The sequence below is a fragment of the Callorhinus ursinus genome, unplaced genomic scaffold, assembly GCF_003265705.2.
Source record: "Callorhinus ursinus isolate GAN/ISIS: 27379988/994484 unplaced genomic scaffold, GSC_fseal_2.0 scaffold27, whole genome shotgun sequence".
NCBI classification, from domain to species: domain Eukaryota; kingdom Metazoa; phylum Chordata; class Mammalia; order Carnivora; family Otariidae; genus Callorhinus; species Callorhinus ursinus.
Genome location: NW_027397089.1, coordinates 6,144,915 through 6,161,518, shown reverse-complemented (window position 1 = coordinate 6,161,518; position 16,604 = coordinate 6,144,915). Strand labels below are relative to the sequence as shown.

General features: G+C 43.0%; 1 protein-coding gene across 8 annotated transcripts in view; it reads left to right on the top strand.

The window, feature by feature from the left end:
• Positions 1 to 10,825, top strand: part of CCDC91 (coiled-coil domain containing 91) — a 349,003-nt gene extending 338,178 nt beyond the window's left edge. For 3 of the 8 annotated variants that reach the window (XM_073877771.1, XM_073877765.1, XM_073877769.1), the window contains 3 exons: positions 8,569 to 8,636; positions 9,847 to 9,916; positions 10,766 to 10,825. In XM_073877771.1, coding sequence (XP_073733872.1) covers positions 8,569 to 8,636; positions 9,847 to 9,916; positions 10,766 to 10,810 — 183 coding nt within the window. In that variant the 3' untranslated portion in view covers positions 10,811 to 10,825. Of the gene's footprint in view, positions 1 to 2,703; positions 2,762 to 8,398; positions 8,533 to 8,568; positions 8,637 to 9,846; positions 9,917 to 10,758 lie in introns of those variants that run through there. The other 5 variants (XR_012373954.1, XM_073877767.1, XM_073877770.1 and 2 more) reach the window with 5 other exon arrangements.
• The last annotated feature ends 5,779 nt before the right edge of the window (positions 10,826 to 16,604 follow it).

Genomic DNA, 16,604 nt, shown 5'->3' with positions numbered 1-16,604 from the left:
ATGTCAAGTAATTTTTCACTCAGGGTATGTCCTTCTTGGATGTCCTGCTGAATGTAAGAATCATCTGAGCATGGAATGATGCATGAATCACCCTCCTCCCCTACCACCGCTATCAATTCTCCTCCCAATGTAGTAGGACATGTCTTATGTCTTCCTGGATTGTGACCTGGAGTGATGGAGTGCTGCCTTGTGACCGCTCACCACTGCAGAGTCCCACTACCCTGTGGTGTGCTTATTAGCTTGGTTTCTATTCTGGATCTATCTCTCTTTGGCATAGTTTTCTACTGTCTTGGCTTCCTATTGTCTCCTTCCCTCCCCTTCCCTTCCCTTTCTTTTTCATCCGTTCTGTTCTTAGAACCTGAGGGAAAAAGAATCCTTGCATGAAAAGTAATGATAGCAGCAGCATGGCAGTGTATACAAGGGAGATGGGTAACATTCCTTTGTGTAACGTTTTGGGGAAACTCGTTCATGAGGCATGCTTGGACCAGTGGAGAAGGGAAAGAGATTTGCCAGAAACCCAGATGTCCAAATTGAAGAAATGAGTTGGGCATTAAGGGGGAAGTGCAATTTGGACTACCCCAGCACACACCAAGTTGTCCATGTAGAACCGAAAGACCGCCCACCAGTGATGATCTGATCAGGACTGGTTGGGGGACTGGGCAAGGTTGAGGCCCCCCAACGAAGCCTTCACTCCCTAAAACCCAGCAGGACCAGGAGGCCAGGGCAGTGACGGTAACTTTATCTCCAAACCTCAGTCATTCTTAATCAGACCCACATTGGGAGTCTCCGTGTGAAGGCACACACACCTTTTTCTTTTGTCTCTATATCAAGAATGAAATAAAATAGACTGATTTAAATTTTTGCTTATTATTAAAAAAAAAACCACATTAACTGCTACCAATTGAACCTTGACTTCGTGTCAAACATTCCACCTCTATTTTAGCAGAAGATCACGGGGAACCGTAAGGACGGTTGCTAGCTGTCCTTGAGTATGTATTCTCCTTTTCTTTGTCAGCCAAGACAAGTTCTGAATTGTAGCCGGGCACAGGGCATCCCCGGGAAAGGCTCGATCTTGCAGTTTGTGGTACAGATTGGTGTGACCACGTGACTATGTGCTAGCCAATGGGATGCGAGCAGAAAGATGTAAACAACTTGCAGTTCACGCCCCCCCAAAAGGGAAAGACTGTGCCCAAACCTTCCCCTTCTCCTTTTTCATTTGCTCAATGTGGAAGCAAGAGTTGGGAACAGACAGCTTAGCCCCGAGGTGAAACATGAGTGTTGAAGATGCAAAACAGTATCCGGGGAGCCTGGTCCCAAACTGGGGAGCTTCCCTCTCAGCTCTGGACTGGTTGTGTTCAGACTGTATCATGAGCGAGAAAAAAATCCTGCCTCTTTTAAGTCGCAATTATTTTGACTTTTGTTACAATAGCCAGACCTGGTTTCTAAATAATACTGGTATTCATTTTTATACCCTTTGTGCAAACGAGCATCTGGACCTCAAAGAGACAAATAACTTGCTTGAAGTTGCTTATAGGACAGTCCCTTCAAGCTGCTCAACTATGATACTTTCTTTAGAATTCCTCTCTAACATGAAAATGCCAGTGAAATCATGCAGCTCTTTCCCCGCACCAAAGGAATAGCCAAATCTGAAGGAGACGTGCATTCTGGAGCATCTGCCTGGCTGAGTGGATGAGGGTCCATTCTCTGTGAACTTCCATCCTGGACTCCCACCTCATCAGAGGCTGAGTTAGTTTTGAGGTTCCGATAACCTATATGGTAGGTCAGTAAATCATAAAAATGATCGCCTTCACTTAGTATCAATTTCCTTATCAGCATTTTACACTTAAGGGCTTACATGTGGAGTTTTATGTGTTTAAAACGGAGTCATTTAGCACTAGAACAGAGATTATGTTGCAAGATATTTTGTTTATTTAAGATTTTTAAACATTGTATGTTAGTGAGATTTGGGTTGTGAGAGCCATCATGGCATCTCTGACTTGTTTTCTGCTCTGGGGTACCGAGGTGCTTACTTGTAAGATGCCAAAACAGAGGTATGGTGGCCAGGGTTTCCTTCAGTCCTCTCTGACAAAAAGAGGATCCGTCTTCACTGTGATCTCAGCACTTCTGACGCCCTTTGGAAATTAGGAAACAGCTCAATTATACCTGTGAGCCGTGACTTGATCTCAGTCATCTGTGAAGCTATTTCCAGATTAGTCAGAATCAAAACGGCACACAGAGGGGGAGGCAGGAGCAGATTTTCTTACCCTTCTGCATAGGGGTGTGAGTGACTGAGTAGTGAAAGCCAAAGCTGGGGATGAAAGCAGGGACCAGAAGAAATGCCAAGAGAGCCAAGATAGCAAGGAGATAGGGGTCAGAGGTCAAAACAAACAGGGATCCAACCAGGCTGGGGAGGGTTCATCCACACCAGCACTGAAGCTTTTTGAGGCTGAGGAGAAGGAAAGTGTTAAAAGAAAATTCAGAGAGCTTTACTTGATATGAATATTTTACTGAGTGAGAAATGAACTGGTCACAATCAGGGGCACCTCAAACCCAGGAGTATGAAGCTCAGGGGCATGATGCTATGGCATGGCTTAGAAAATGACAATGACGAAGTTACTTGACCTTCACAGTGATTGGTTATTGCAGTGGGGGTTTCCAGATGGCAGGAGATTAGTTAAAAGTGCTTATCTTATACCATTTTAGGAAGAAGTTTTAAGTTTCTTTGATGATTATCATTGGCATTTACAAGAAATAACCCAAGGTAAGTTCCATGGATGCTCATAAAAATAAGCTAGATTGAGTTTTGCTTACTTGGCTTAAATGGTTCTGTCTGCTTGGGAGATGTTTAAGCCTGGTCTCCATTTTATTTTATCTTAATTACAATAAATAAAAATTGTTGAGTGGCTATTATGTGCCAGTAAATCACATTTTCACACAAATCCTGTGGATGGTATAATTTATCACCACTTCTTAGCTGAGAAAGATGGTCTCAAAAAGTTAGCCCAATGGATGTCACACCACTGATGAATAGTAGATCTGGGATTCAGACTCTGGTCTAATTCCAAAGCCTGTGTTCTTTCCATCCATAGCAATGACTAGAGAGCAAGAAGCCTGCCGAGACAGAGCAGCTTGTAATGAACTGGATCAGGTTGACAGGGAGTCAGACTTGGACTTTGTGTAACTGCATGGGGACAGGGTAACATCTTGCACAAGACTTTTAGGGAGTGGGCTGTCTTTGGGAAAACACATTGGTAAACTGCCCTGGGTGTGGGCCATGAGGTCGGAAGGTCAAGGTCTGGAATATAAAGGCAAAACCAAACTTCTCTCCTGAGTAAGTTAACTAGAATTTGGGACATGAGCAAGAAATTTGACAGAAGAGGGGAGGAGTTAGAAGAAAAGAGGGGGGGCCAGCACATGATAGGAGGTGGAAGCCACAGAGAAATGTGGCCAGGAAGTGGGGTCTTGGTGATGTCGTAGCTGAGAGGTTTTAAAGAATAGAAATGGGTACTATTTCGTCATAAGTTGACTGGTTGCCACACTGTTAACTCCAGCAGTTGCCTTAATTGTCCTAGGAAAGTGGTCACACACACTCACACGACCTTGTGTTTGAGACAGGCTCATGTGGAATGTCCCAGCTGGAGAAAAAGAGAACTGCTTCGTGTAGAGGAAGAGGTGACAGCCGGCAGGAGGACGGGTATAGAAAGGAGAGGGTTCCATATATGGAGTGATTCGACCTTAGCTGGAAGTGGCCAGGACACTTAGAAACAACCTCCTGCCCACATGTCAAAGATGAACAGGGAGTCTGAAAGGGTAGCTGACTGGCTTACCTCATGAAGCATGAGAATTCAAAACAATTTCATGTCAATCTGAAAGGGCAAGTTGACTGTAGCTGACATCTGGTTTATGAAAAGAAGGTGTTTCTGAAAGAGCTACTCAAGGCTGAAGAGGGTGACCTTGGGCGGCTGTCCATTCCCATCCTTGGTAGGGTTTAGGCAGAGATAGTATGGCCTTGGTAGAGCAGATTCAAGTGTCGGAAGGGACGGACTATACAACCGGTTGAACCCCCTCCCAACCCTGAGGGTCCTGATTCTAAGCCTATCAAAGCAACTTGAATTAAGTATCCAAGCAAACAGGAGTTGATTTGGGAATGCACAGACCAAGTTCAGGGTGAAGGAATGAAGTCCACTCAAGGGGTTAAAAGTAGTACTGAACCATTAACATCCAAAAGATAGATAAAGTCGCCTTGCTATTGAGACCCGCTTCTGGTTCAATGAAGACATTCTCATGGGCTCCCTGCCACCCCATGACCAGTGGCGTGGTATAGGCAGCCCAGGATTTGCTTTCCGAGCAGCTGGGCAGATGTGCCTATCGGAATGGCAATTCAGGCCTAGATATCTGCTGTGGAGGCATCTAATGTTGAGGACTTTTTTGTCTTTTGAGATTAGATGTCTAAACCTGACCACCCTTTGTCCCAGCTCGTTAGTGAGGTCCAAGGGCTGGAGGCACCCAGAGGGAGTGAAAGCCCACCCACTTCTCAAGATTTGGAAGGGAAAGAGGGAAAGAAGCAGCAACAACTGGCTCTTTTCTCCCCTGCCCCGCCAGAAAAAAACCACACCAGACGCTGCTTCAATCCTCGACTGTTTGCAAGGACAAAGTATATACCAATGGCTAAAAAACAACTAAAAAGATTATACTGAAAAAAAAAAAAAAGCTTCCTGAATTTTCTCTAAAAATGTGCCCAGAATAGTATATGCCCGCAAGTTGGAGAAAAATACCTAAGTAAATATGATATCCAGCCAATGCTCAAATTTTGTCTCAACCAGGGATGAAGCTAGCTTGGGCACGTGAAATTCATAGATAAACCATAAACTTACAAAAAGCAGACTTTATTGGTTTGAATTTTGGCTTGTAAGGTATTTCGCCACCCACTCACAGGAGAATGACAACGTGTAGTCAGAAGGCACGGGGGAGGGAGGGCAGCAAATATCTTACATCAACCACAAACTAGACCGTCATCCCGGGAGAGTTGACTGTAGACCTCAGACAGTTTCTGATATTTGAATTAAGAATAAAAGTTCCCATATGAAGCCAGTCTAGGAAAGGCATCCTTGATGATTCTCGAAAACTCTCTCATGTGTTAGATTCCTCCACTGAGCAGGACTGAACACATCTGGGGGGGGAGGGGGGTCACACCCCCTTCGATTAGGTTCCAGAGACCCAGGAGTTCAGTTCTTGCCCCAGAGCCTCCTCCCTTCATGGTAACTAAAGGTAAATTGACAACCTCACCTAGTAAGTCTGGAAGACTGAGTCACATTTAAGCTACCGCTTGGCTTTACAAAGGTTTTCTTCCACGAAACTGTTTTTGAATTGGGGGGAAAATGTCAGGACGCGTGACCTCCCATTCTTTCATTTAACAAACATTCTGAAGTCCTTCCTCCAATCCAGACGTCGTGCTGGATTCTGCAAATACAAAGATGGAGACACCATGGATGCTTTGGAATAGCTTGGAGCCTAGTGAATAAGATGCTCACGCAAACGAGATTAAAGCCCGGTAAGCGAGTTTATCAGGGATACACAGTGAGTGGAATTTCAGGACGAAGGAACAGTACCTTTCAAAGGTACCAAAGAGGGAGAGATTATGACAGTGGCAGAAGGAGAACAGGTCAGTGCCAGGGTCAAAGTGGTACCTCGTACTCTGGCTACATCAGAGATTTCCTGGAAAATGAACAAAGGCATGGTGAAACTCAAGCGCTTTCCTCCATTTGAAGTTCAACAAACCCAGAGATACTGACTCAGAGCAAAAGGAAATAAAACATCTTGACTGATTTCTTTGTGATACCCCAGAACAAGTGCCGAGGGACGTAAGGATTATCGTCTCTGGAATGGTCAGGGCCGCTTCGCGGGTGTGTGACCTACAGCCACACAAGGCTCCGTGTTCAGAAACCTCTGGTCTTGGATACATGCTCTGTGGTTGCTATCTTGAAATTCTTTAATACATCATGGCCAAAGGGTCCTGCATTTCCTATTTCACTGGGTCCCCAAAATGATGTAGCTGATCCTAAGGAAAGGACATTTTCAGAGAATTTGAAGTAGTTCAGTATTGTATACAAAGAGGAAGGAGGGAGAGGTGGCTGATGAGGTTGAACAGGTAGGCAGGGCCATAGGGTGAAAAGCCTGGAAGTCTGGGTCCTGGGATTGAGCCCTGCATTGGGCTTCCTGCTCAGCAGTGAGTCCACCTCTCTCTCTCTCTCTCCCCCCCCTCCGCATCACTCATTCTCTCTCTCTCTCTCTCTCTCTCTCTCTCAAATAAATAAATAAATAAATAAAATCTTTATTTTTTAAGTGTGTTTTTTAAAAGATTTTATTTATTTATTTGAGAGAGAGAGAAAGTGTGAGAGGGGGGAGGGTCAGAGGGAGAAGCAGACTCCCCGCTGAGTGGGGAGCCTGATGTGGGACTCAATCCCGGGACTCCAGGATCATGACCTGAGCCGAAGGCAGTCGCTTAACCAACTGAGCCACCCAGGCACCCCTAAATAAAATCTTAAAAAAAAAAAAAAAAGGAAAAGCCTGGAAGTCTTGCTAAGCATTTAAAATTTGCCTCTGAGAGAAGGATAGTTCATGGAAGACTTCGAAGAGGGAAGTAACATGAAGAGATTGGACTCTTAGATCACGCTAGTGTAATGTGGGTGATGGAGTGGAAATGTAACAAAGTTTTTCCCATTTAAAAATCAACACCTTTCGTTGTTCACATTTCATTTATCAGGTCTAAATTTTTGATCCATGTTAAAATGCAAAGGTCTCTGAGAGGAATAACTGCTAGGATTAATGTACATTTGGTAAATTAAGCTAGCAGGATCTGTGAGCACTTTTGAGAACTAGAGGTAGGAAAGAGCGAACGGAAAACAGGAAGCCAAGGGCGGCTCTGTTTGGAGGCGGGAGCATAGAGAGGCTTAAGGGGGAAGCTTAGGCTTGGGTTTTTTGTTTTTTGTTTTTTGTTTTTTCCCTTCATTTTGCACAAGACCAGCCTGACCCACATACATAAGAATTTTTTTCCTAAAATTCCTTTTAGCACTCCCTATCCAGAGTCCTTTAGTGCGGTGTTTCTCAGAGTGTGGTTCCCAGGAAAGCAGCACTAATGTCACATGTTAGAAACGCCTTCTCTGCCCCATTTCAGGTACACTGACTCAGCCAGGTTGGGGGTGGGACCCCACAGTCTGGGGCCACCAGCCCCCCGGGTGGTCCTCGTGCAGCTGAGAGCTGATGCATCATTACAAGTTATCTGTGTCCCTGAAACTCAGACCTTACAGGAAAAAAAAAAAAAAAAGAGTGGACATGCCTGTCTGGTATTAGAATGGATAAATGTGATTTTAATACCAAGAAGAGGTTCGGCTTTGTCCTAAACATGCTTTTAATGGAAGTCTACTCAGTGAGTGATCGAAGTTATAGATGATTGCAATGTCTTCGTAGGTGATAATTCCAGCATTCCAGAATGACTTTAAAAGGTCATATTTTATTAAACAGTTTCTGAATCATGCTGCTGGAGCTAACAATGGTATTTAACAAAGCAAGATAAAGATGATTCTTTTTTTTATTCCTATGCAAGCACGGTTGTTATAGGGGAAGGATTTTTCATGTGTGCCATCATCTTCCAAGGGATAATCTGGCAAATTTCATTTCTTGGTGCCTTACATCACACCAGTAGTATCAAGGCTATGTTAATGCATGTCCCAAAGTCGCTTTCGTTTACATAGTCTATAATGTTTCTGAAAAGGAGTCTAAGTTGCTGTTAAAACCATCATTTCTCAGATTCTTTCCATTGTCCTCCATGAGTAATCCAATACACATGGAAGGAGAAAAGAGTAAACACTTTTGTGATAATCCAAATTTTTCCAGTGGAATTTTAAACAATCTGACAGTTCGGTCTTGTTAAAAAGTGATATAAAATAAATGCTTCTTAGCAAACAGTTGTCCAGTAAATATTATAATTCTGTCTCATATTCTCACAGTGGATTTTTTTCTGAGTCTTTCAGTAGAATTCTTTCAAATTAGAGCTCAATGATCTTCTTTATATTTTATCCAGGGTTTGAAATACATGAACCTGTCTCTACTTACTTGAACAATGGCCTCTATTATGGTGTCTTTTTCTTTAAATCCAAATATTATACTCAGCATTTTAGGAATTCCCTATTCCAAATACAGGCAATTAAATTGTCTATAAGTTATTCAGAGCCTTAGAAAATGAAATGAAATAGGAGTTTGTACTTTGAAATGAGTTCAAAAATGTGTACCATTTGTCAATGCTAGTCTCTGTCAAATAGGCCTCATTATCTTCTGGTTCTGCTGTTAACAGACGAAATAATCTGACACAGACTTCTCTAACAAAAATATTTCCTTCTAGGAGAAGTCTGGCCTTTCTCAGCAATCAGGAATCAAATTCTTGCCCTTGAAGATGGGAGAGAGAACAGAATGCTTCTTGGTGCCATATAAACTGGATGAAATTTGAAAACATCCCCCAGGATACACAGGGGGACATGCACAGACATTTGCATTGCTTTCCCCAATATTCAGGATGAAGTTGGAGCTGATAGCCTCCAGAAGAAGAGAGAACCAATTGTGGAGCTTTGGAAACCCTGCAGGTACTGTCTGAGGCCAGGGCTCAGATTGCAAGGGTCACATCACGGGCCTTTCTTTGGCCTCAGGACTCGGAGTTGCGACCAGAATGAAAGTGTTCAGCGTCCTTTCAGGGACTGTTTACCCAACCCCCTTTGCACTTGCCCTTTTTACTTGGGGTCCCCAAAGTATGGTTCTGTTCTTACTCTCTCATAAGCTTCAGTATAACCAGGAACTAAACGAGTGTTTATTGAACCAACGTACATGAAGGAATGAAAGAACGGTGGTCTCCTTCATCATTTCAGGATATTTGACTATTAACCTAAATGAATTTCTAATTAGTAGGCTTGGAGGCAGTGTGAAGAAAATGTTTGGGAGCAAGAGCCTCTTTCTAAAAGCAAAGACGCTGGGGTCACAAACTCATCTCTTTTCTCCCCCACTGCCTCCTCCTCCTCCCTCCACATATTATCCTTCTTGGTGGGAGGTACAGCACATCCATCAGTGCTGTTTTCCTCTTCCATCAGATTCTTGTCTGGTGCCTGAAACCCACACTGTTCTGTCTTCATCCGTCAGTAAAAGGGTGGGATAGGAGAATGGGGAAATTGCCTACTGAACAACAGTTCTACTTAGATATCCTAGAGGGACTATAAATGCCATCTGAAAAAATCACTTCCTACACCTGTACCTGCTCCTCATGCTGAAAGACCTCTGTTATTATGGTAGCATCACCCAGTTGGCCAAGTGAAGAGTTTGGAGATACTTGGTTCCCTGGGTGGTAGTGAAGCTACCATGAAGGCACACATGGGGGTTTGTATGCAGCGCAAAGTGTGGGAGGAGGAGGTATTTTGGAAATCAGAGATTACATCTCAGTGACAGTGACCATGTCTTCATGCTGCAAGAACCCTAATGCGTGTGAATGTTTCAGAGACAAAAGAAGGTTGTGCTAGACAGACATGAAGCCAGGAAGCACCATGGTCCCATCTCCTATAGAACACAGTCCAACGAGCAAACCAAAAGTAATGGGAACTAATTCATGTCTTTGCTCAGTTTCCCAGGAAATAGTCAAAGGTGGGGCTGGCGTAGATGAACTACCTTTTCATGCCCAAGAAAAGTAGCAAAGTGTTGTCCAAATCCATTCTCCCCCTATTCACCATGTTTCATACTCATCACTCCCTAATATCTTTTGAAACTCCCCCCACGCTCAACTCCCAACTTCCATTCCCATTCTCTTTCCAGCATAAATCTTCCAGCTTCTCCAGACTACCCCCAGCTATTAACTTATACCAAACTTCATGATAAGATCCAGGTGAATGTGTGAGTCTGCGTTGGTGGGGGGCTCCTCCTGGAGTGAGGGAAAGGGGCCAACTCACTCACGTCTGTACCTGCAGTGCTCCTCCTCCAGCTATCTGCATGACTTTTGTAAAAAAAACAAAACAAAACCAAACACACAAAACCCAAAAACCAAACAAACAAAAAACCAAAAAGAAAAAGAAAGCAAAACTTGAAAATAAAAAAGGGAGCAGTATGTCTTTTTAATGTGCTACGGGTACATTGTCTCATAGGCCCACGTAAGTGTTATTTAGGGGAATGTACTCTTTGACTTACTGTTTACCATTGATTAAAAGTCCTAGATGTAGTGAAGTTTCCTGTTAGTTTGTAGATTCTTTTTCCAGGAGAGACCAAATAATTTCTGTCTGTTAGAAAGAGAACTTGAAAGAATAGAGTTTATATAGAATATAGTAGGACATTAACCAGCTTTGTCTCTAACCTAACCTTCTTTCTTCATTGAGCACTCCATTTTTAAACTTCCTGTAAATGCCAGGTTTTTAAATGCCCCTTGACCCAGTCTTAACCTTTTATTGATCCTTTACTAATTACCGAGTAGAATGAATCTTTGACATATGTCCAGTTTCTATTTATATGAGAGCTGTTTTTTGGCTTTTTGAAAATTCTACTGTAACAACTCTCATGGAGCCCTAGCTTCCTTCAGATGCCTGCTCAAATACCTCCTTCCTGTGGAGGCATTCCTTGACCATGCCATAGGAAATAAGACCCTCGGCATTTCCTAGCTCCCTTCCTTTGCTTCCCCACAACATTTATGTCCACCTGATATTTTATTTTGAATTTTTTTTTTTTTTTTGTCTCTAGCCACCAGAATGGAAGCTCTGTGAATTTAGGGACTCTACAGCCCACTCCCTGATCAATAGCTGGCATACAGTGAGTACTCAATGGACATCAAATGAATTAATGAATGAATGAATGAATAAATGAATATATTACTACAAGGCATCCCTGCTCCTCAAAGGTTAGATTGTATATAGCCCTACACTTGGAATTTTGATGCATATTAAAAGTACTAAAGTTGTATTTATTTTTTTCTATCTCCAGTGAGTAACTTCTTCTGGGCCCTTTAGTGAAACAGTTACCCTTGCAAGTTCAGTTTTCTGAACTTGCATGAAGCACTTGAACTTTTCACAGTAAAGACCAATATAGAGGCCAATGTAAGTGGCATTATCATTATCATTGTTGTCTCACTGCTTCTGCTGTTAGTAGCGATTGTTGAGGATGACAACTTTCAGGCAGGAGGAAGACTTCCAGAGTCTTCAAGACTAAAACTCAACCTGAAAACACCTTCCTCTTTACTGGAAAGCACTTCCTAGGAAAATAGATTTTTTCAGGTAGTTTTAGTTCAGGACCAGTGGGCCTCTATCCTTGTATAGCACGTTAATAAAAAAAGAAACTAACTCATGAAGTATTTTACCAATGTGCCTAAAGAAGGAATGGGAAAATGCACGAGGACGTCTCAGAGCCAAACTGAGCTCAAATATAGGCATACATCTCAGCAACACCTCTGAGGAAAGCATCTCCTTTAAATACATGTTTGTACCACTTCAACATCAGAAAAACTTTTTCCAAAACAGTTTTTTTCCACTGCCCAATAGCTAGAAATTTCTTAGGAATGAGTGTCTTCCCTAAAACAACAAACTGTCTTCTTTTAGCTCTGTGCCCTCAGAGAAAATAAGACCGCCTCAGAGATTTGAGTTTCCAAAGCCTCAGCACTTGCAGACAGTAAGCGGAATAACAGGAGACTTTACCCACGATCTGGTGGTACAGTGGGAAATCTGCTTCTGGAAGCTAAAATCAGTGGGAAATCCTTGAACTGGGAGACTCTGAGGTTTAGCAGCTTAGATAGCAGAGCTGGTAATATGCTGACCAAGAGAGCTGAAGAAAGCCCTACGTCAGGAAGCTCTTCTACTGAGACTACATTAGGAACACTTTACTGATGGTTAGCATAGAACGTCTCTACCCAAGTTCAACAGAAATTACAAGAATCCTCAAATTACTTCTCAGAGGAGCAGGGAGCATCTTCCATGCTAGAATCAGAAAGTGGTGTGGCCTCGAGCCTCTTCTAGAGAAACATTAGGAGTTACCAGGGCATTCGATTGGGTTCATCTCGGCAGGAAGACCCTAAGAACGCTTTTCATCTCTCCCCTGAATGCTCCCTCTTTAAATTCCTTATTGACTATCTCCACTTTCCCAGATCAAGTCAAATATCTCAGCCAGCAGAAAATATCCTCGTACTATAAGACAAAAATGTGGAGGACTTCTGCCCCATGCCACCAGAAGACTGGTGGATGGGTGGTTACATTTTTAGTGTCTTTGTATACATAGGCTCATGCTGCAGAAATGTGCACTTCTCAGGCTGACGAATTGGAAACTTCTCTTCTGTAGGTGGCAGCAGACCCACCTGAAAATTATTTCTCCTGTCAAAATAATACTGATGGTTAATAGTTACTAAGCTTAGAGAGAGCATAGTGGTAAAGAGCCTGGGCAGTGGAGTCAAGATGGATTCCTGACTCCACTGCCTACTATTTGTCCGTTTCCTGAGCCAGTTACTTAACCAATGTATGTTTCAGTTTGCTCAACTGGAAAATGGAAATCTACGAGGAAAATAACAATGGCAAACGATTTCAGTTGTTTCAGAGGTGCCAAACATTATTTCAGTGTTTTGCCTTCATTAACTAATTTAATGCCTTCAACAGCCCTGAGAGGTGGATGCCTTTGTTAGGTGACTCCTGAGTCTCCTGCACTGTCCTGTCTTGAGCGCCAGAGACTCTGGATACCTGTGAAGGAGAATGACATGTTTTTTGGGCATGATTTCATTTCATCCTCAGAGCACCCTTATGAGGAAGGCACTCTTCTCTGACCCACGTTACACCTGAGAAAACTGAGGCTCAGAGAAGTTAAGTAACGTACCCAGTGGTGCCGGGAATGATAGACTCTAAATGCCCTGCTCTTCAATATGATGCATCATACGATTTCTTCCCCCGGAGCTCCCCCATTTGTTAAAGGGGAATGAAACCAACTCAAATCACATGTTTGTGAAAGGGAAACATTTAAAAAGGATGGCTGAAGAGCTGCCTTCAGTGCTTGCATCAAAATAAACAGATCTGATAGACACAATCAAAATCTCTGGCTTTAATTTTGTTGTTGTTGGTTTTTTTCCCCCTTCGGTACAGGATTTTATGATGAAGTTTCCATGAGAAAAGGGATCCTGTGGTCATGTAAAATAATCAACAAAAAGAATGTAGGAAAGGGTACTGGTAAGCCATATGAGGAAATCACTAACAAGATGTTTGTCTCCATACTGACATGAAATTACCCAAACGTAGGATTTCACAATCTACAAGGTGGCAATAAACTGCCCCTAGAGGGCGCCAAAGTGAGCTCCTTTTTTTTTTTTTTTTTTGTTTATTTTTTAAATCTGTGTCTGTAGATCTGATCTGGACCTCCTGCATCTCTGAGGGTTTCTGGATGGTCCTCAAAAAGCCCCTCAGGGCCTTCCTCTGGTTTGGGGTGTGGGCCACGGTCACCCAGAAAGCTAAATGCAGCCGCTGGGTGATAAAAGCCCTGCGGTAAACTGACTTCCAGCTAACCGCAGGGCAGCAGAGAGCGTCTAATGCAACCACAAAGTGGTTTGCTGGCACAGAACTTTCCCAACCTTTGGAACGAGATACCGGGGGATGTTGTTTAGTCTCCATCTTGGAAATCTTTCTCCTGGCGAGAGGAAAGTTCTGATAGCCATCAGTCTGAAATCAGCTGGGCACAGCCTTAGGTGGAGGCAGTGGGGCAAGCAAGTGGCATCTCACCACCTCAAAACCTACAGTCTTAAAGGAGCTGCTTACGCAGTTAATTACGGGACCGGCATGCATACGGACGCCGGCGGGGATTGACAAACAGCACGTAGACTCCCAGAGCTCTTTGCAATATGACATTTGTTTTCCTAAAAAATGTCAAGAGACATTCCATTTTAATGCAGAATCAGGAGTCCTCGGTGAACTTCCGGAGTCTTCAGGTATGCATGCAACACCTAGCATGCTGCTGTCAGCCTGACATGGACTCCTTGTAACAGATGCCCTTTGTCAAGGTCACCGTGTTGAGCTTGAACAGAACCCCTGGCCTCTTGTAATCGGGCTGCCGCTTGGGGAACCCTGTTCTGAAGGAATTGAGATTGACAGTGTTAAGACCTTGAGTTTTTTTCTTTACAGTATTGCCACTGCTTATTCTTCAGCCCTGCCTTTGAGCTAGAAATTGATGTACTTGGCTGATGAGACTAAATTACATGAAAGAATGGCTTTCATCATATTGCTCAATTTAGGGATTTCTTTCATTTCAAAGGCAAGGTTAATTACTTCTAGAAAATGTTAAGCAATTATCCACTAATAATAGCAGGGGAGATGCTCCTGGAGCAGCCAACTCAAGGTAGAGGGGGCATTTTCGAGGAAGGCAAGAGACTTAGATTTGAATTAATGCTGAAAAATGAAAACTATGTTAAGCTTTTAAGGACTTTAATGGGGAGAGACAAGACTGTTGCTTTAGGCTTTTAGCAGCCTTGGCTGTCAGTTTCTTCCATTTTTTTCCACGACTTGGAGGAAAGGCCTGTTTGAAGCACATTCCCTCTGATTTTTGCCTGTACCCGCTTATAACCTAGAGCGGAGGTGGCTCAAGTCTCTGGCAATCAGTGGGATGCAACAAAGGTGTGAGCTCTGTGTTAAAGCTGAAGAAGAATCTAGTCTGGGGCTTTTCAATCCCTGGGGCATCCAGGGATTTCCTATTTCACTGCATATTAAAGTACTCACAGTTCGGAATCTTGCTCTTGGAGTTCGGGGATGAGTGATGTCTTCCAAAAGCCTGGGCCTTTCTGCAGGCCCAACACACACACACACACACACACACACACACACACACACACACACAGAGTGCTACTGTATCGCTCCTTCTCAGGCTCAATTTCAAGTCACTGAAGAATGAGAAAGCTTCCAAATAAGATTCTCTGCATTTTGCTCAGCTCAAGATCCTGTGGCAGGTGGATATAGAAAGTGGAACAATCCACACTCTGTTTTTCTTTGATCTTTGATTCCTTTAGTTCGAGAAGTAATGCTGTGTGTGTGTGTGTGTGTGTGTGTGTGTGTGTAGGAGCTTGTTAACACACTCGAGACCTTGTCCTTACTGTGAACACAGTTCTCATGCAGCCCCAGGATTCCTCAGCACCTGGGAGGAAAGCTGGTCAGTAGGTACCGGGAAATGCTTCAAAGAGTGGGCCCAACCTGGTGCTGAAGGGGGGCCGTGGAGATGTTTCTCTATCTCAATAGAGCCTCCTCACCTCTTCGAAAAGCAGGGCTGGCAGGAGGCTGTCCACTGTTCAAATAAAATCCTGTCACCGCATGAATGCATTTCAGTTCCTTTCTCTCCAGAAAGAGCAATTCCCTGATTTCATGAGCTAGCCATAAGATGATCTTAGAACCTCCATATTATAGCTCTTTAACATTTCAGTATTAAACTCACAGGTGCTTAGGCCTAAATATGATAGGGTTTACAGGAATTGATCTTGAAACTGAAGCTCAGAGTTTCAAGGAGTCTGCAAGGGAGAAAATTATTAGTTGCTGGGATCCCATTATTTGCGATTGTGAGCACTGAGAAATCTGGGGTCTCATTTCTGATAGGTAGCAGCCACCATCACAATGCCTATTTTGGACAGCTTTAGGACCTACTGTTAAATCCTACCTTTGAACACTGAAAGTAAAGAAAAATAAGAATACATCATACAACAAATCTGCCAGGTAATGCAAAAAGAAATAGAAAACTTTTCTAGACAGAGAGTGAAATTAGTTAAATTCACTTTACAGAAACCTCACAATCTAAGCAGACTTGTTTTTCTCCTTTTTCTCCTGTGAAGTTCCAAGGGTACTTTGTCAACTAGGCAAAGCTCAGTTTCCGACCTTTGCTTTTTTTTTTTTTTTAAACCACATTCTAGCTTTTTCACAACTTTGAGACTACCTGACCCTGTTTGTTCCCAGGTATGGAATATGGAATATCACTAAATGTCCAGTATTAGAGCTGGAAATAACAGTCAGAAACTCTTTGCCCCATCCTTCCATTTTACAAACAAGGAAACAGAGACTTTGAGAAGTGGAGAAACTTTGGTAAGGTCCCACAGCTAGTTAATGACAAAAGTGGGAGGCAAATTCAGACTTCCTGACTCCCAGTCCAACAGAGTCGGGATCCAGATGGTACACATGACATGAGATCCTCCCTGAGATGTGACAAGCCACTGCAAGACTCCAGGCAGAACGGACTAAATGCAGCCACAGAGAAAAGGAATGAGGCAAGAAAGGAGGAAAATTTTAGATCTTTGAGGCTCTGCCTCTTTGCTTCCTCTACATATTAGCTCTCTGACACAAAGCCCCGTCATCCTGACCCAAGAAATCACCCTGACATTTCAGATATTGAGCTAGGAGTGTTCTTCTGTCCACAAGAGATGCCATGGGAATTATTACATTTATGTCTAATATAAGTAGATACTAATCCTAAAGTGAAATCTTTTTTGTTTGTTTGTTTGTCTCACTTTTTTTTAATTATGTTATATTAGTCACCATAAAATACATCATTAGTTTTTGATGTAGTGTGCCATGATTTATTGTTTGCGTATAACA